The 21,070-nt window shown below is 39.3% G+C and overlaps 1 protein-coding gene across 1 annotated transcript; it reads left to right on the forward strand.

The window, feature by feature from the left end:
- Positions 1–17,169, forward strand: LOC118804595 (calpain-2 catalytic subunit-like). The gene is made up of 12 exons (XM_036565127.1): positions 1–654; positions 2,503–2,572; positions 4,390–4,508; positions 5,495–5,628; positions 5,698–5,866; positions 6,057–6,140; positions 7,885–7,970; positions 9,199–9,273; positions 11,689–11,849; positions 12,301–12,470; positions 13,927–13,938; positions 16,899–17,169. Exons 1-12 carry the CDS (start codon positions 439–441, stop codon positions 17,094–17,096), a joined length of 1,494 nt encoding a protein of 497 aa, XP_036421020.1. The 5' UTR covers positions 1–438; the 3' UTR covers positions 17,097–17,169.
- The last annotated feature ends 3,901 nt before the right edge of the window (positions 17,170–21,070 follow it).

The raw sequence follows: 21,070 nt of genomic DNA on the forward strand, positions 1-21,070 counted from the left end.
TAATTTTAAAAAATAATGGTCAATTAGAGGCCCTGAATTACTAAGGGCCCTTGTACTTCAGCCCAGGTAGGCCTGTGCATTAAACCACTCCTGGGTGCAGTACAGTGGCTCACCTAGACGGGAAAGTCGAAAATATTGTGTTAGCACAAAATATATGAAAATACTGAGTAAACTAACCAAACAGAGACCAATATGAATGTCAGAGTGGACATACAGGAACTATTTTATTGCACTAAGGTCTAAATTGATACATCTTTAAAGTATTAGTCTATGCAAAATAAGCCAACCATGCTGATTTGAATATCACTCACCCAGAGGTGCTGGATGGATCCAAAGAATGTTTTAAAAGTCCACAGCAAACAGTGAAGACAGTAAAAGGAAGTCAGCTGGCAAAGTTCAGGACTTGTTTTATATATTTTGGTTCAGCTACAGTGTAAAATGGGAGGAGTTTTATGTTCAGACATGGGTGGGACCAATAACCAGACCACCATTACGGATCTAAAGCAAGACTTTGAGGCCTTAAGGAAGGAGTGTTTGAAACAAGGAGTACTTTTCTGTGACCCGACTTTCCCAGCTGGACCCAAATCTTTAGGCTTCAGTGAACTCGGGCCAAGTTCTACCAAAGCCTTTGGAGTGGAATGGAAAAGGCCCAAAGTGAGTTTCTGTTAAGAATTACTGAAAGAATAACCTTTTTCGGGTAATATCTAAATGGTGCATCTGCATTAAAGCTATCTTTTAATAGAACCTGTGGGTGGGGGCGTGTGTTAAAGCAACTGGCCATCGATTTCTGTTATAAGTGTATTATAAGTACTTAAAACTGTGAATATCTATAATAAAAGTAATTAGAATAAAAACAATAATACATCATTTTTGCACATGGCAATCCAGTACAACAACGGATGTACTTATTTTACATTCACAGTGACATACATAACTATTCCATGTTGCACTTAAATACACATTACACTGTGCTTTTGTTTTAAACTACTGACCCCACCCACAAAATAAACAATACAAGCATCTCATACATTGCAAACCAGCATTTATATGTTATTTTACCCTACACAATCACATCATTATACCATGTAAAAAGAGGTTTTGTTTATTTCACAGTCATTGTAACTTTAGCATAAAGTTTGGTCAGTTTGGTCACTGCTCCACCTCAAACTCCGCCTGTGAGCACAACTATTGGCTCATGAGCCACTGAATACTGTTGTTTTATTGGCTCCCTACCCAAACATCTGCATGAAATAGGGCGTTCTTCATGTATATGATATGTAAATGAGGTGTTGGTAGGCTTGCGCTTGATTTCACGCACTGAAGCTGATTTCACTTGCGCTCAAATCTCTGCTTGTTTTCACATCATATGAAAGTTTTACAAATCGGATGCAGAGTAGTTCGTACGCCATTAAAGGCGATCAAATCTGCGCTCTTTTTTAACCTCGTTATCTGGTCACCAAATGAGTTTTTTTACATTAATTGATAATGTTTTAAATCCAAATAGTTTATCTTTTAGTTATTATATCTTTTTTTGAATGTTTGCAGTGGTTTGCCACGAGTATTTGCCAGGCATTTTCAAGCAAAGTGTTTTTATGAGCCTACACTGTTAATATTTATAAGCCTACATGGTCATTTTTATTGAATACTAAGGAAAAAGTTACAGTGCAGAATAAAACTTCTCCTCTGTGGCTGGCGCAATGGCATGTCGCTTTTATGTAGCACTATCAACTAACAGTCAAAGCTAAGATGACTAAATAGGCTAACTTAGCGAGCGTGTCAGCACAGAGGTGGAAAAATTCCATTTGTTTAATGTTTAAAATATGACTGAATATTGACTGAATATAAAAGTGTACTTAGTCATTTTGACCAGTCTCTCCATTTTTTTGCATGCACCAAAAGCTATAGATGGTAGATCAATACTTCCAATCCTGATGTTTCCTTTTGAAAATTGATTCTTACATAAAAATATGGATACCAAGGGTAGACTTCAGAATAGAATTGAGCTTATTTGCTATGATCCTGAAAAAACGACTGTAGCAGGAGGACATACTATCTGCCTATATAGGCCTGAAATGATAACATCTTAATTATTTGATATCCATAATTCCTGGAAAGACCAGTTATAAAAATCACAATTAGCAACAATAATAGGCACATAAATGTGATCACCAGCAAAAACAGCACATCTTTGCACTCCCAAAAAAAAGTATCTCTAATGGTGTTGGGATTTTAGCCTTTGTATTATTAAGTATCTCTTACATACCAAAAGCCTATATTGCTTTATCAGCATTTATGGTGGACTCAGCCAACCAGAATCACTCTTTAGAAACTGTACTGAATCCAGACAGTGTTGCAGAAATTACCACTAGTTTAATCAAGACTGTTCAGTAAGCGATTGAGACTAAACACTTCCACAAAGTGTAAATGAGAAGGAGAAAGGAGGCAGATTTCTACACTATAGTACCGAAATTGTGCTAAATGCTAATGTGTGCTGTTTTTAAGGACCTGTGCTCAAGCCCTCAGTTCATCATTGATGGAGCTACAAGGACCGACATTTGCCAAGGAGAGCTAGGTGAGCTTTGAAACCTTTTGTGCCAACCAGTGCCAGAGTGGGAAATCGGGAGAGTCCAGAGAGTTCTCGGTGGCCCAGAAGCACCTTAGGCCGCTTACTATGAGCTAGAGGCTTAGTTGTTAGAGCTCTGGGCAATTGATTACAGGGTTGTGGGTTCGGTACCCAGGTCTGCTAACCTAACCCTGTCGACTCCAGAGGCATCGTAGCATGGCTAATCCATGCAAAGAAAATAGTTTTATTGTACTGTGCAAAGAATATTAACATTAACATTAGATAACAGTCTGTCCAATTTTCACACGTGAATCACGTGAAGATGGATGCCACTGGCAAGAACTGTAAAAATCTAGGTGGCACAGAGAACGCAAGAATTAAAAAGCTACTTAAGGAGGAAGAGGACATATCCGAGTAGACATGTTGCCAACACCATAACGTACTTAGCTAGCATGGGTTTGGAGCATACTGACTGTCATGATTATGTCATATTTAAGCCAACAGCTTTCACCGGTTTTCATTTTATCACTAGTGAGCCTCTTTGGTTGTCTCAATGAAGAATATAAATAATAAATAACAATAAGAAATGAGGACAACAAAAAAGCAGGTATTGTTTGGGTGATGGGTCATTCTCGGTGGCGTGTTAGTGTGTATTGCGCTGGTACAAGTGGATCACACACAGCAGTGCTGGGGCTTTTAAACACCTCAGTGTCACTGCTGGACTGAGAATAGTTCACCAACCAAAAATATCCAGCCAACAGCGTCCTGTGGGCAGCGTCCTGTGACCACTGATGAAAGACTAGAGGATGACCAACACAAACTGTGCAGCAGCAGATGAGCTGTCATCTCTGACTTTACATCTACAAGGTCGACTGACAAGGTAGGGGTGTCTAATAGAGTGGACAGTGAGTGGATACAGTGTTTTAAAAACTCCAGCAGCACTGCTGTGTCTGATCCACTCAGACCAGCACAACACACACTAACACACCACCACCACGTCAGTGTTACTGCAGTGTAGTACCTACTCTGTGATGGTCCTGTGGGGGCCCTGACCACTGAAGAACAGGATAACAAAGTATGCAGAGACACAGATGGACTACAGTCTGTAACTGTAGAACTACAGAGTGCATGTATATGATAAATAGAGCTGATAAAGTGGACAAAGAGTGTACAAACAAAAAAGGTGTACTTAATGAAATGGCCTGTCAGTGGATGTATTATCATGCATACAAATTGTTGCTGTCATGCAAAAACCTTCTCCATTTTTGGAATAAAAACGTTTTTTACTTTTTACTTACTCAAAGCTGAAGTTACCCTTTCAATTGTATTACAATTTCAACAGAAATGCTCCAAAATCACTTGAACTTGAACTTCCATTATTAGTTAAGAATGTTCTTCCCTTCTTCGGTAAAGTTATTATTTTGGAGATGCAACATGTTGTTCTGACCACGAACACAGTTATTCACTTTATTTGGATCGTCCACTTTAGATGCTGTGTAGATACTTAATTTACTTTCAAGTTACATTCAGCTAAATATCTACTAAATTAACCATAATTTTCTTTAAACCTGGCTCTAATCCTAACCCTAACCTTAATCTCAACCCAAAACCTAAATCCAACCCTCACCCTGCTCCTAGCCCTAACCCTGGTCCGAATCCTAACCCTAACACTGTTTAGAATCAACTGAGTGTCAACAGATAGTATAACAATTTAAGCATCTGTAGATAATCTATAGGGGACTATAGTGGACTATCCTAATAAAGTGAGACCAGTTTACCTGACCACTTGCAGAAAATCTCATTACTGTACCCTTGGACCTTTGCAGGTGACTGCTGGCTGATGGCGGCTATCGCCTCTCTGACTTTGGACAAAGACATTTTAGCACGTGTGATTCATCCTGAGCAGAACTTTACAGACAACTACGCCGGCATCTTTCACTTTCAGGTAGTATTCATTTGCTTACACCTTTATTATGAAGTCATCTGAATATGAAATCATAACATTTTTCTCCTGAACTGATACGTTCTCTGAATGAAATGAGAGAATCTCTGACCAAGCTGGTTGCTTTCAATCAAAAACCACAAGGTGTTTTATAGGTGAAAAAAAGTCATTATATTTCAATGGAGATCACAGAAAACACAAATTTTGTCTTTTAAATGAAATTATATGACGCATCATATGAGTACTAACAAGGTAAAAAAGGTTTCCAGTTGATTTCAGCTATCAGTGTCTGTGTTTCAATGCAAAAATTTTTGCAGATCAGATTGAACACATTCCGATTATCGATTAAGACTGAGGTGTTTATGATCACTCTACTCAACAATCTGATGGAAAATCTCTATTTACATGCTCACTACAAGTAATCTGATCCAAAACAGTTGCAGTGTTTAAACACAACAGATATGATGGTTATTAGAAACTCCGGCAGTGAAGCTCCTCAGTTTCTGACCACAGATCAGCTCTTGGGTGGATAGTTTTGAGTGGCAAACCACTCTCAACCTTCAGAAACTGGGGTAAATGCTGGCTGACATATAGTGCAGCAACAGATGGACCATTTTGCATCTATAGTGGCTTTATAAGGTAAGTGGAGCCCATAATGTGGTCAGTGGGTTGATGTACAATGGTGGTCACCAAGTAATCCTCCCCCTTGAGAACTACTCAGACCTTAGTTTCAACCAGCATCTAACATACTGCCTTTTGCCTTAGCTAACACTTATGCATCTGATCCAGCCAATCGAAAACATCTAAAGAAATTAATTAGCTGGATCAGGTGGTTGGAATTAGAGTCTTGAGGAAGGTTGATCTCGAGGACCAGGCTTGGTGACCAGAGATGTACAAGGTCCAAGTTTATAATAAAGTGGAAATGTGAATGTTGAGTTGGGGATGGAGGAATGTCACATTACCATATTATTAAACCTTTCTCTCCACAGCTGTGGCAGTATGGGAAATGGGTTGACGTTGTCATTGATGACTTGCTGCCCACCAGAAAAGGACAGCTGCTGTTTGTCCACTCGGTGGAGAAGAATGAGTTCTGGAGCCCCCTGCTGGAGAAGGCCTATGCAAAGTGAGTGTGTGTGACTGTAAGAAATTGTTAACTTAATTAAGAGTGGATGTTGAAACAGTGTCTCTTCAGGGTGAACGGCAGCTATGAAGCTCTTTCTGGAGGCCTGGCCACTGAAGGCTTTGTGGACTTCACTGGAGGCATCTCGGAATGCTACAAGCTGAGCAAAGCTCCTCCAAACCTGTTCAGCATCATGAAGAAAGCGCTCAGTCGGGGTTCTTTGCTGAGCAGTTCTATATCTGTGAGTAGGGCTATATCTACACTCTCTGGCCACTTTATTAGAAACCTTGGCCTTGTAGCTCCACCTTGCTGGTGTACAAGCATAGCCGTAGCCCATCTGCTGATGCACAGTTACTGTAACAATGTCTTTGTACAGTATTAGCAGGAACACTGCCTACATAGACATAAACATTTGATATGTTTTTGAGCAGCCCAGCAGTGCAAATGAAAAAGAAGCAAAGACCAAAGAGCACCTGGTGACCACACATGCCTATTCCATCACTGGGGCTGAAGAGGTCAGATTCAACTCAAATTGATCAAGAGCACACAAACACATTTACACTCATTTCCACAAGTTTCCAATCATATTTACAAACTCAGTGTCACATACTGATGATACATGCACTGTATTTTCTATGAATAACATGTTTATATATTTTAAATGTTAACATATAATTCATTAGATGTCATGAGAATATGGTAACTTGATGTACTCTGTTTAGGTAGTTTTATACATAAACTCTGCAATTTTTATGTGTTGCTAGCAATGTATGCAGACTACGGCCTCTCGATGTAAAAATATATATACACTATATGGGCAAAAGCATTGGGCTTTGCTGATGTCCCATTGTAAATCCATAGGCATTAATATGGAGTTGGTTTTGCAGCTATAACAGCTTCCACTCTTCTGGGAAGCTTTCTACAAGATTTTAGAGTGTCTGTGGGAAATTTTGCCCATTCATCCAGAAGAGCATTTGTGAGGTCAGACACTGATGTTGGACGAGAGTTCCTGGCTCACAGTTTCCATTCTGGTTAATCCCAATGGTGTTTGATGGGGTTGAGATCAGAACTCAGTGAGGGCCAGTCAAGTTCTTCCACACCAGACTCACCCAGCCAGGCCTTTATGGAGCTGCTTTGTGCACTGGAGCCCCTGAAAAACAACCCCATAGCATCATCCCTCCTCCACCAAACTTTACAGTTGGCACAATGCAGTCAGGCAGGTAATGTTCTCCTGGCATTCGCCAAACCCAGACTCGTCCATCAGACTGACAGACTACACAGAATACGTTTCCACTGCTCCAGAGTCCAGTGACTGCGTGCTTTACACCGCTCCATCTGGCACTTGGCATTGTGCTTGGTGATGTAATGCAGCTGCTTGGCCATGGAAACCCATGCCATTAAGCTCTTGGCACACAGTTTTATGCTGATGTTAATACCAGAGGAGACCTGCTCTGTAACTTTACGTGGTCTGACACTTTGTGGCTGAGTTGCTGTGGTTCCTAAACGCTTTAACTTTTCAATAATACCACACACAGTTGATTGTGGAATATCTAGGAGAGAAGAAATTTTGCAAACTGACTTATTACAGCAGTGGCATCCTATTACAGTATCACGCTTGAATTCAGTGAACTCTTTAGAACTTCTTTCACAAGTGTTTGTAAAGGCAGTCTGCACGGCTAGGTGCTTGATTTTATACACCTGTGGCAATGGGACTGAATAAAACACCTTCAGTTTTCATTTAATTAAGATGTGTGTCCCAATACTTTTGTACACAAAGTGTGTGTGTGTGTGTGTGTGTGTGTGTGTGTGTTCTTGTACTGCTGTACTTGTGAGGACCCCATGCCCTCACTATGATAGGACTATATGAATTTTTTGCTCAAGTGAGGACCAGCAAAATGTTTTCACTTGAGCAAAAAATTCATATAGTCCTATCATAGTGAGGGCATGGGGTCCTCACAAGTACAGCAGTACAAGAACACACACACACACACACACACACACAAACACGCTGTGTTTTCAGCACAATTATTATTTTTATTTGAAAACTAAAAGAGCAGAAAAATTGCCTTTTGGATACTGAGGTTAAGGGTAAGGTTAGGTTTAGGTGTAGTATTATTTAGCTACAGTAACACAAAAATCTGTATCTAAATCTATATCTAAATCTATATATATATATATACATATATATATCTTGCAGATTTATAAACTGCAGTGTGTTGTGTTTACTGTAGAGGGCGCTGATGGTTGTGTCTGCTTTAGGTACATGTGGGTGAGAGTCGAGTGGAGCTGGTGCGTCTCAGGAACCCGTGGGGTCACATGGAATGGAACGGCGCTTGGAGCGATGAGTGAGCATCAGCAAACTGTGAAACTTGAACGTCTATGTCTATGACTATTAGATTAGATTAGAGTCCTTTATTATCATTGCACTGAGCACAACGAAATCGAGTAGCAATCCTGATGTATTAACGTGCATTTAAGGTTTGCATGGTGTTTTCACTTTGACCTGACCGATACCAAGTCCTTCATACTGACGGCACGCTGTTGATAGCACTGTTGCCTCACAGCAAGAAGGGCCTGGGTTTGATTCCTTGATGGGGCAAACAGGGTCCTTTCTGTGGCAAGTTGTGCCGTCCCGTGTCACGAATACTGGGTATGAATTTGTATGTCTGTGTGTCTGCCCTGACTGGTGGCCTGTCCTGGGTGTTTCCTGCCTTCCACCAATGACCACTTGGATAGGCTCCAGTGACCCAGGAGGATAAGCGGCTTAGAAGATGAATGAATGAATCAGCCATGGCACTAAAACCACCTCCTTGTTTCTACACTCATTGTCAATAGGAGCACTTTGTAGTTCTACAATTACAGACTGTAGTCCATCTGTTTCTCTGTGTACTTTGCTAGCCCCCTTTCACCCTTTTCAATGATCAGGACCACCATGGAGCAGGTATAATTTGGGTGGTGGGTCATTCTCAGCACTGTAGTAACACAGACGTGGTGGTGGTGGTGTGTTAATGTGTTACACTGGTATGAGTGGATCAGACACAGCAGTGCTGCAGTGGTGCTTGGAGGAAGCAGGTATTGGCCTTCGTCCTCCCAGCTTGGTAGCATTGTGTGATAGTGGGAGACCTAGCTAGCATAATGTTTCATTTTGATATTTAAGCAATAAAATGTTTTCAAACTGATGTTAATGAAGTGCTACGGATGGCTGGTGGGGCAACACTTAGACAGTTACCCCACATGTGACACCCTGTGATGTATTTCTGTGTGAAACAGAGAACGTTTCTGTGCTAGCTGAGCGCTTTCACTCAGTGGTAGGATATGGATGGTGGGAGGAGGTGAAACATGATATTAGTGGTTCATATTATTGTTCCCCACCTGCTAGTGCATGATGGAACCATAAAAATCTGATGAAGCAATGGAGGCGGTAAAAGCAGTTGCATTATTTATTATTATTATTATTATTATTATTATTTGGGATAAAAAATGTTAGCTCTGACCAGTAGGGGGTGCACTACCATATTCTGCCTATGGTCCTATGGTTCAAAATAATAAGCATCCTCTCATAATCTTCCTCAGCTCCAAAGAGTGGGATCACGTCTTGCCGGAGGAGAAATCCAAGCTGGATCACTCAGCAGACGATGGAGAGTTCTGGTGAGAACATCAAGTCATTCAATTTAGTGCAGGAGGGCTTTCCCTCCAAGGCATTCTCCTCCAAGCATGTTGAGCTGTCCAATGACATTGCATTAGAGGCAGTTTGAAAAGATGCGGTCGCTCACTTCACAGGTCTCGGAGGAAGCCTGAATTAGCCTTCACCCTCCTAACGCCGCTGAGTGAATGAAGGAGTCCAAACTAATGGGTGGAATTGGATGCAACTAAGTTGGGGAGAAAATTGGGAAAAAAAGTACTTTTTATTTACCAGTTTTTTTCTATTTCATTTTTTTTTTTAACCTACTTGGTTTAGTTTAATCTTTGCAGACTAGTTTTAAACACTCACTTGCTAGTGTTAGGTACACCTAGGTGGCACTTTCAGTGAATAGAGTTCATTTTAGGCCCTAAAACTTTTTAAATATTTTTTTTTTTGACAAAGTTATATACGTAAGTGATTACGCTTCAGAAAATGTTATTTTCCCACCTCAGCCTCTCAGGTCAGACACTATACAGGCTGTTTTTTTCTGAAATGTACAGCATTTTTTTGTAACCCTGTCATTTTGAGGGATATGTATAAATGGCATTTAAAAGTCTGGGTCAATTGAATTCATTATTTTCAAGCAAGAAATAGACATTTGTGAAATGCTTTTTTAACGTTTCAAATAAATATTAAAAATATCAAAAATGACTGAATAGCAGGGTTGAAATAACAGGGATGATTACTGAGACCATATTCCCCATTGAGCAGATATTAATGAAGTAAAAAAAAAACATAGTATACAACCTAGAGCAGAAAGGAAAGTGGAAAATTTGTTGTAATTAAAACAATTTCATTAAAATCCTTGTTTCAAGCCATTTTTTCATTTCATTTTTATTTAAAATAAAGGCTAAAAAATGGGTAACAGGGTTGCAAATTCAGCCTAAAATAAGCAGCATTTAGGAATGCTCAGCTTGACAAGATGCACATGCTGCATGCTAACTACTAATAACCATATAGTTTATATACATAAGAAAATAAACACACACACGTATGTGTATATATATATATTAACACGCACATATAAAATGAGAATACTTACTCATCTGATGGTCATTCTACAGAAAACTACAAGATGCAATTTCCTGTATATATCATTATAAATGGAATGTTCCAGGTTTGGGTAACAGGGTTGCACATAAAACCCGTGGGACAGATTAAAATGTCTTTTTTGTTAAAATAACTACAGCAATATGGACAAATTGCTTGACAATTAACCAAATTACTTTGTAGTTATGGTGATCCTGGAAAGTATTAATGAATATTTACATTCATTCATTTTTATATATTATTTATGTACATTCATAGAGACGAATGTCAGTGAGGTGGGACAGCCCAAAATCACCATAATAAAGACAATACAGACATTTGAAGTGTTTCTATGCTTTTATTTTAAATTACACTACAGATCCCTCCACGTCTCACAGAATTAAAAAATAACAAGTCACTTTATTGCTTTTTAAAAAAATATGGAACATAAATTGAACTGAATGCTAAAAGCTAAACAGTGCTGCAAACTAGGAGAGCATTAGCATAGCTAGCATAAAAACAGCTCTGCTCACCACAGAACAGGTTCTGGCCAACTAAAGCACAGACACAAGTTTGGATGATAATGATTCATATCTGAGGGTGTGAAGTCGAGCAACTGGCACTGGTGAGATAGAAAGATGAAATGAAACCTGTTTTGTCGTGTTTGGATCTGTAGCCTGACCGACTAACTCAACGTTAGCTTAGCAAGCAGCTACAGACCAAAGCAGTGCCACACACCACAGTACAGGCCTGTTTCTGACTAAATGCTCTGCTGAAACAAGTGTAGATGATAAAAACTGTCTGAGAGAGTAAAAGTCGAGTGACTGGTGTTGGAGTGACAGAAAGCTGAAATTGACCTTGTTCTGTGGTGTTTTGGGACTGTAGCATTTTGGCTAAGTTAAAAATATCTTAGTTAGCAGGGTGAATGTGCCACACACCACAACACAGGCCTGGTTCCAGCTAATGGATGCTAAAGTGCGACCCGTCCAGAGGATATCTGAGAGCACACTGGTGTCAGAGTGAAAACTGAATGTGTTCTGTGGTGAGTGTAGCTCTTAGCCGCTGCTGTGCTACTTTTTCTGAGGTTTTTCCTGTCTCTGATTGTATCAGTGCCACCTATCAGCGAACTCCACCAATCAGTGATCCCCCCTCTAAAATATAAATAGGTGGACTGTATCCATTAGGAATTTAGACGTCATCATTTTTAAATCCCAGCATAATTTTGAAATACTGCATTATACCTTATTACCATTATACCGCCAAACCCTAGTAGTATTGTAGTGTGTTTTGTGCTCGTGTGAGTGTATCAAGAACGTTGTTGTTCTCTTATTCTCTCTCTCTCTCTCTTTCAGGATGGCGTTCTCAGACTTTGTGCAGCGGTACTCAGTGGTGGAGATCTGTAACCTGACTCCAGATGCGTCTAGCAGTGACGAGGTGGGACAGTGGAACCTGTACCAGTTTGAGGGAAGCTGGAAGGTGGGCTCTACGGCTGGCGGCTGCAGCAACCACCCAGGTGCCTGTCGCACATACTAAATACACTCACTGGCCACTTTATTAGAAACACCAACCTCTTACCTCTGCTTTGCTGTTACACCGTTCTGGTATACGGTTAGAAACTGTAACCCAGCCCATTTAACAGTTAGAAAGTAGGCCTACTCTGTTACGATAGGTGATCATCCTAGATATATGACATTCCTTATGGCGTGCCACAGGGTTCTATTCTTGGTCCCCTTCTTTTCCCTTTATGTAGACTACAGTTCAAGTTTGGAATTACTGTTCAATAGTTTGAATCAGTGTTTTCAATAAAATGAAGCCTATTGGTTGAAGATAAAAGTATGAAATGATTCTAATATGCTAGTCATGTAAATCTACACAGGTTTCAAGGTTTCAAATAAAGAATCTGGAGAAAAAGACATTTTAATGCCATGCAATAACACAAAAAGTGTTGTTTCTTGTTTCACCAGCTACATTCAGCTTAAACCCACAGTTTCCGATAAAGCTTGAGCACGTGGACCACAGTGACCAGGATGGAGGTCAAAACTGCTCTGTTCTTGTGGGTCTGATGCAGAAAGGAGGACGCAAAGAGAGAGAGTTGGGCCATGACTACAACTTCATTGGCTTTGTCATCTACAAAGTAATAATTATAGTATATTTGCTTTAGTTTAACAATAATAGTTTGATACAGTGAAAGTAGTAGTAGTGAGCAACCCTGCTGAAAAAACAAAGACACTATTAAGTGTTTCTGTTGGTTCCTGGTGGTTTTGTAATGCACTTTGGCTTTTCTTGATGGGTTGATATCACAGTGTAAAGGATACTAATGGTTTAACGTGTGACCTGATTCCAGATGCATTGGATGGTTTCCTAATGGAACCTTCCTTTAGACTCCTAGAAACTAGTAGTCTGTAATGGCAAATTAAGTTTTCACCCTAATGGTCTTTTTTCAGCAGGGAGATTATCAAGAATTTGCTCACTGTAGGCAAAATAATCTACAATATTAAGACAAAGTCAAACATTTCTGCATATTTCAGTGGTTGAGGCGTAAACAAAGTCATTCAGAGTGGCTTGGCGTGAAATGCTTCACTGTAGAGAAACTTACAGACTCAGATCTCTTTACAGTGGTGGTGATAGGAACCAGGGGTCGTGATGTCTAACAACACAAATGTAGCCATTTTACTTGAACCTACACGTTTTGTAACATTGATAATGGACTGTTGATATGTTGTTGTTGAATATGTGATGTTGATAATGTTGAAATAGTGATAGGTCTAAAAAAAAAAAAAAGTGAAAAAATATGGACTATTTTGCTGTGCAGCACCATTTCAACATGAATGTATTTCAAAAAAATGATGTTTTAGGCCAAAATCTTCTCAAAAAACTGCTGTAAAACAATGTCCCAGTGAATTCATAACCATTTCATGGAATGACTTTCTGTGAGGGAGCCTTTAGAAGCATTAAAGGCTGTGGACGTCTGGTTCCTATCACTACCACTGTGAACAATTCTGACTCTGTAAGTTTCTCTAGAGCTTTTCACGCTAAAACGCACTGAATGATAACAAAAGCGTGGTGTAATTTAGTGTCAATTGTTTATCACTCAGATCTCAAGGAGATAATCTCATCAAAACAATAAAAAAAATCCAGAACTAGAATGGAAATCCAAAATACTTACAACTTATTCTATAATTCAATATGTAGAAATTCTAATGGCGAGAGAGAACATTCATAAAAGCACTTTGGCAAGAAGTACAAAACGTAGGATAGAACAAAAATGAGTGAATAAAAAAATTGATTACTGTTTATTTACAGAATTCAATATACTGGAAAAGCCCTCGGTCTGTGCAAAAGTTATGGCACATTTAAGCAAGTTCTCTGTAGAGGATGTGTTTAATTATTTTCACTTAGAAATGTATGTATATAACTGTAAGAGAGCTAACCTTTCAGGTTAGGACAGCTTTTTATTGTTAATGTAGGATAACAGTAAAAGAGGTTACCTCTGCTCTCTGGTCTCTGTCACGACACCCTGTCATCACATACAGCAGTTTGGGTTTCAGTGCTGCCCTGATGTGTTTTCCTGTGGTGTGTTTGTGTTGCAGGTTCCAGATGAGGTGTGTATGACATGTAGGACAATAGAGTGACAGCAGTCTGCCTACTGTAAGATGTTTCTCCATCAAAGGCTGCACTAGGGCAGCACAAGACAAATATTTGAGAGTGAATTATTCATGTGAATGAATTGCCTAATAATGTGTTTGGGGGCCGTTGGCTGGGCAGGTAAAGATCCAGACTGTTTTGGAGGATCCTAAACCATTTTTTTATAAGAATGAAATACAAAAATCATAAAAACACATAAAAAACAAGCGTGAAAAAAATGCTTGTAACAGAAAATGAAAAAATTACATTTATAAGGACTAAAACAAGCTATATCATCTGGGTGATTTGGTGGATGTCGATAAAATTTTAAAAGTCCGTTTATGCACTCACACCTTTTTCTCGCCTGGCTCTCTCTCTCGCACGTGCACACTCTCTCTTGCATGCTCTTCATCTCTCTTACACACATGCACTTTGTCTTGCACGCTCTCTTTCTCTCTTACACGCGTGCATTCTCTCGCACTCTCTCTTGCATGCTCTCTCTCTTACACGTGTCCACTGTCTCTTGCACGCTCTCTCACGCTCTCTGTCTCTCTCTTGCATGTGCACGCTGTCTCTTGCATGATCTTCCCACACGCTTTCTCTCTCTTACATGCACATGCTATCTCCTGCACTCTCTTTTACACGCATGCACTCTCTCTTGCACACTCTCATGCTCTCTCTTACTTGTGCACACTCTCTTCCACACATTTTCTCTCTCTCTCATGCACACTCTGTCACACTCTCTCTTGCACACGCATGCTCACTCTTGCACGCTCTCTCTTGCACGCTCTCTCGCATGCATGCGCTCTCTCTTGCATGCTCTCTCTCACTTGCATGCACTCTCTCTTGCACGCTCTCTCGCACACACTTTCTCTCTTGCACACTCTCTTTCTCTTACATGTGCGCACTCTCTCTTGCACAATCTCCCCCACATGCTTTCTCTCTTCACGTGAAAACAATGTTTACAAAAGGAGCCGTATTTAAAGCTAATTAACCATTTGCGTTTATCGAGCTACCTCAGTAACACTGTGACAGGATGAGCTGCCGATTGTTTAAAACATTTAGAATTTTTGCGAAATACGTGTAATTAACAGAAACGTATCCTAAGGGAGTAATTCAGTTTGTCAGAACCCCCTGCCTGGAGGGAAAGCTACTGTTTGCTGACCATTCTGCTGCCTCAGTATATTTTCTTTTCCAGTGGTTGACGATAATGTTGTTCTGTCATGGAAAGCTAACTCAGACTTGCATATGTTGTATCTTTCATGTTAAGGAAATGCTCCCAAACTTTCAGCCAGAGTTGTTCCTTTTCTTTTGCTGTCTGCTCACATACACTATAATGGCCTAAAGTATGTGGACAAATGACATCACACCTCTTTGAGCTTGTTGGACATCTCAATCCAAAACCATGGGCATCAGTGTGGAGTTGGCCCCCCTTTGTGAATATAACAGCCTCCACTCTTGGAGAAAGACTTTCCACATGATTTTGGAGTGTGTCTGTGGGAATTTGTGTCCATACAGTCATCCATCAGACTGCTAGATAGTGAAATGTGATGATTTTATACATTTGTTAGCAGTGGGTGTGACTGGAGCACCTGGATTCAAGAAGTAGGAGAGGTGTCCACATATTTTTGACCATATGGATTAAGTACAAGTACTATAAGTGAATTGCTGCCCTTTAAAGGTTAAGTTGTTAACTCACTGTAGGTTGAAAATTCATGTGAAAATTGACAATTGAGATATTTGTCTGCATTTTTTTTTAGCATTTTTAACATTAGTGATAATGCAGAATAAGTGTTTTAGGCCTAATGTAGACCTGATGCTATCAAACCTGTGTAATGGGAGACAAAGGAATATAGGCTTATTCAGTGTGTTGGAACTGCATTCTGTCATATTTAATTATATAATGCCTGAGGGCCAATATCTTATAACACTTTCTTAAGGTCCAGTTATGAACCTTAAATAAGTTTTTCCTGGGTAAAAAATACATATTTGTACCTTTTCATAACCGAATGTTTTAAAACAGAACAATAAAATAAAAAGCCTGGAGGCGAGACGGGGTGTGTGGAGTCAGTACAACTTAGAATATATAATTTATGGATTATGGTAGAATTATGTTCCCTGACTAAAGATACTGAGATGTACCCTTGAGGGAACCACCCCAGTGACAGTTCCATACCTTTATTTTTGAGACTATATGCTATATATCTGCAAAAATAATTTATTTACAGTATATACAGTACTGTGCAAAAGTGAGACACTACCCTTCATTTACTTAATAGTCAGCTGAAATGTCCCTTAAGTACAAGTTCCTCATTTTCAGGAGAGAAAACAATCCACTTGCATGAGAAAGAAGAAAGTCAAAGGAAAATATGTGAAAAAAAAACAGGAGTTCAAAATATTATTAAACAACACAGAGAAAATGGGACTCCTAACAACCACCTGGAAGACCTGGTAGACACCAAAAGTGCCCCCATCAGATAAACAGCACTTAAAGCTTTCATCTTTCAGAGAGAGGAGAAAATCAAGCTGCTTCAGTTCTAAAAAAACATCTATCCATCCTTCCACTATGAGAAGACAACTCTATCAGAAAAAAAGAAGAAAATTGGCAAACCAAACCAAGAAGCTCCCAGAAAAATGGACTGACCGCAATATCACTGAGCGACTGACTGAGGATAATGAGATGCAGAAAATGCAACCAACTTCTGAGACTGAACTTTGGAGGTGCGTCTGCAGATTTCTTTGAACAACTGAAAGTGAGTCGCCTGAAAAGAATGGAAGCTGTAATATAGGCAAAGAGTGGATGCTCTGTTGTTGAGGCCTTTTTTGAGTGGGGTATAAATAAATGAAGGGTGGTCTCTGACTTTTGCACAGTACTGAAATTTAATCACAGATCTCAAGAAACGTCACCACTATGAGTGCATTTGTGTGTGTTTTCCAGCATAAAGGCCGCACGGACGTCCACCTGAGTCCTGATGACCTGTGGCGTCTGAGCCCGGTGGCTAGAAGCAGCTTTGTGAACGCTCGTGAAGTGTGTGAGCGCTTCAAGCTGCCGCTGGGAGAGTACGTCATCATTCCCTCCACATACGAGCCCAACCATGAGGGCAGCTTCCTGCTGAGGGTGTTCTCTGACAAATAGACCCCCTGCAGAACCAATGATGGAACGAACCCCTTAGAAATCTACCTTTGTAGTTTTGTCAGAATGTTTAAATGTGATTACATTGCTAGTTATATAATGAATTATAGACATTTAACCATATACATGTAACTAATACAAGTTATATAATGATTTGCATTCTGTATTCATGAGTCTGTGAGACTTTTTTTGCAAACAAGTATCTTGGTTGCAGTTGTTAGCACTGTGCAGACATTTGTCACAGAAAGTAAAAGTTAGCAAACAAGCTAATTAGCTAGCTATTGCTAGAAATATTAACTTACTGCTATTAACTACCAAGCAGGATAATAATATTACAAATAAACTTTAGTATTTAATGTAACACTTCATTTTGCCATTGAGCTTATGTGGTCATTTCATTTACACTTAGGTTTCAGGTTTGGTAAATCTGTTAAAGAACCATAGTAGTATAATAGTAAAGCTATTAAGAACCATCTGACTGAAGAAACCTATGTTTTTCCAGTTAAGACTCTTGGGAGTGTTTACAGATAACCTTTTTCAAAAAAAGTAAGCAACATTTATTCTTTCCTTTCTGGAACCTAAATGGTTCTGCATGGTACAATTATTTTTATTATACAATTGGGTCTATAAATATTTGGATGTTGACAAAATTATTGTTATTTTAGCTGTTTACCACAGCAAATCGGAGTTGAAATTAAATAAAGAGTATGAGGGGCAAGGTTTCAGCTTTAATTTGAGGGTATTCACATCCAAATTGGATGAACGGTGTAGGAATTGCATCCATTTTCAGATAAACGGTCTAGAGTTGTGGCATTAGCATTTGGAACCTGTGGCTGTCATCTCCAAAGAGCTTCACTGCCAGTCATCATTAGGCTGAAAAACCACAAGAAACCCATCAGAAAGATAGCAAAAGCATTAAGTGTGGCCAAATCAACCATTTGGTACATTCTTAAAAAGGATAAATGCACTGGTGAGCTCAGAAACACCAAAAGGCCTGGAAGATCCCCTGTGGTGGATGGTAAAATAAAAAAAAAACGAATTTGGCCAGATCAAGAACACCCTCCAGGAGGTAAGTGTATCTGTGTCAAAGTCAAAAATCTAGAGAAGACTTCATAGAGTAAACAGAGTTTACAACAAGCTCTAAACCATTTGTTAATTCTCAAAAAGATGTAATCCAGACAAAAAAGACCGTACAGTTCTGGAGCAACATCTTCTGGACAGATGAGGCAAAGATCAACTTTTACCAGAATGATGGGAAGAGAAGAGTATTGACAAGGGAAGGAACTGCTCATGATCCAAAGCATACCACCTCATCTGTGAAGCATGGTGGAGGTAGTGCTGAAGACATAGGCATGTGTGACTGCCAGTGGAACTGGTTCCCTGGTGCTCTTGTATTTATTGATAACGGTCAACAATTGCTATAGCTAACAGGTGTTAATGTTAGCTAGCTGGTGAAACCCAAGTGAACAAGATTGTGTGTAAGATGAAAATCTGTTTCGAAGGCAGTATGAAAGAGGCCTTTTGCCCCATGTCTGAGTGCACTTTTGCTCCAATGGCCTATTCTAAGTCTTTGATAAAAATGCATCAATCACTATTAAGATGTTTTTTTTTATGGTGATAAAAAATAGTGACCCTGGAAAAAAAAATCTGTAGCATTAAGCCCAGAAAGTTAGTGATCCAGATGAAACTGCAGAATAAATTTAGACCTCAGCCGTTGACGAGATTCGATTTTGCCCCATCATTTGATCAGGAGAGGAAAAAAAATACTACTAGTTGCATGTATATAAAGTCCCAGGGGACACAGTGAAAAATATTTTAAGGCATGTATAATACTCACTAATAAACACTAATAAACATCTAGCACATTTTAAACAAAAAACAATAGAAATGTAATAAAATGTGGCTTAAAAAGATCAGACCAATCAGAGAACTATTTGGGTGTGGTTCTAATACTCTAATGAGCATGTGTGACAGCCCTCAGTCCAACATTCGCAGCCTGCTATAACTGTGGGCAGAGTTTAATGGGCTCTACTGCCCGGCCCCATTTCACCCCTCGCCCCTACCACTTAGCCCTTACCCTTCCATTTTGCGTGTTCATGTCTAGGGGTAGGGTGTCCCGATTTGTTGAGATAGAGGGGTAGGGCGAAGTGTTAGGGCTACATGGCCCTCCAAACAGAAAAGTTGTCACAGTTAAAAAATTTTGAAAACCATTATATTATAGTTATATTATACCATTATATTATATTATAGTTTAATAGTTCAGTGTATTATGGTCCTTTTCTTCATAACAAGCATAAAAATAATAGTAAAACTAATAGTATGCTGATGTCTACATAGCTAGCTAGCTAAATTTCCCATTCCACCTTAAATAGTCCAGGAGTATTGATGCCTGAAGCACCAGAATGTAACTCCTGTACCATTTAAGGTGGAACGGGAAAATTTGAACAAGAAGCTGGTGAACAGCTGACTTCAGCTTCATATTACCAAAGAATTAGGGGTGAGAGTTAATAAATTATAATCCCGTCCTCCCCTCTTTAAAAGCGTATGATTCCCTAAACTTAACTAAAGAGGGAGGCCATTAATGAACACAGGTTTGAGCAGTATAAGTGGGGCAAACCACATTTGCCTTGTAATTGGTGAGGATACTGCTTACGTGGCTGCTGCCCAAGATTAAGACTGCCCAGTATACATTGAAAGCAATTTATTGGATTTTATATTGTGTATTTTTTTAAAGATAATGCTTTTATTTCTACTGAAGTGGATTAGTGATAAAATTCATTTACTCTGCACTCAGTTACATTTTAGTCACATCTCTGACTTTTGAGGTTTATTGTTATTTCAGACTAAAGCCCTATTTGGATGGGATTAGTTTTACATGAGGAGGTGGGTAAAGACATTATTAACAGCGTTTCTCAGTGATTTCAGTTCCATCTGAATGCGCCATGTCAGTCTTTTATACCAACCGCTGCCTTTTACCTTCTGTAAAACGAGCCATAAAAACAACCTCACACTCTGTGGAAAGGGAGTTTCTTAAGCATGGAGGCTCGAAGACGTGTTTACCTGTGTTGTCAGACAAAGATGCTGCTGGCTTACTATTCACCAGCTCCTAGTTGGAATTTTCCTGTTCCACCTTAAATAGTGCAACACTTACTATTATTATGCCTGAAGCGCCAGAATGTAAATGCAGCACCATTTAAGGTGGAACAGGAAAAAATTCTAACAAGACGCTAAAATCAAGCCGATATGTAACGTTACTGTCCTGTCTCACATGTACAACTCAGAACGTGTAAAAATTACAGAAAAAAGTTTGATTTTATGCGGAAGTTGAGTGTTTGTTGTGAATAACAGGGCTTATGGTGATGCTATGACTCTCTGCATTCACTTAAAACGGAAAGGTAAATGGTTAGGGTAAACTAAATAAGGGCTAAATCAAATGGTTGAACATGTTTTCTGGAGTAAACGTGGCGCTTAAATCGAGTAGCTACTCCCAACTCTGTCATTTATACCGAGATTTCTTATCCCATTTGAATCCCCGATAATCCCATCCGAATAGGCCATCAAAAAGAGAGTATTTTTCTTCTACTCAAGTTGTTTATTAAGTTGTTTATTGGAATGAAACTTGTACTTTTACTGCATTATTGTAGTATTATTTTACTGTCATTATTGCTCTGAAGTGACTTGAGGTACTTTTTACTCGAGTGTGGCTACTCTACTCAGCTCTGAGTAAGTATTAGCATTAGAAAAAAATGTAGAAATGTATATGTACCGTCGGATGCAAAGGTTTAGGCATTTGAATGGTCAAATGATGTTTTCCTGATTTTTCCAAGTGAAAGTTAGTGAACACGTCCTCTGCAGAGTACACACTTCTGCACATTTTAACGCCCAAATCTATTTATTTACTGAATTTAAAATAGATAAACAAAGATCAAATTTGGGCTGCCCAAAAGTAATGGCACATTTCCTATTTAATTTTTTTT

Source organism: Colossoma macropomum, unplaced genomic scaffold (assembly GCF_904425465.1).
Source record: "Colossoma macropomum unplaced genomic scaffold, Colossoma_macropomum, whole genome shotgun sequence".
NCBI classification, from domain to species: domain Eukaryota; kingdom Metazoa; phylum Chordata; class Actinopteri; order Characiformes; family Serrasalmidae; genus Colossoma; species Colossoma macropomum.

What these genes read in the sequence shown, in the direction of transcription:
- LOC118804595 (XM_036565127.1), top strand. Translation starts at nt 439, where the DNA reads ATGGGAGGAGTTTTATGTTCAGACATGGGTGGGACCAATAACCAGACC. An exon ending in TGGAATGGAAAAGGCCCAAA is followed by an intron (nt 655 to 2,502) that starts GTGAGTTTCTGT and finishes GCTGTTTTTAAG; the next exon opens with GACCTGTGCTCAAGCCCTCA. An exon ending in CATTTGCCAAGGAGAGCTAG is followed by an intron (nt 2,573 to 4,389) that starts GTGAGCTTTGAA and finishes GGACCTTTGCAG; the next exon opens with GTGACTGCTGGCTGATGGCG.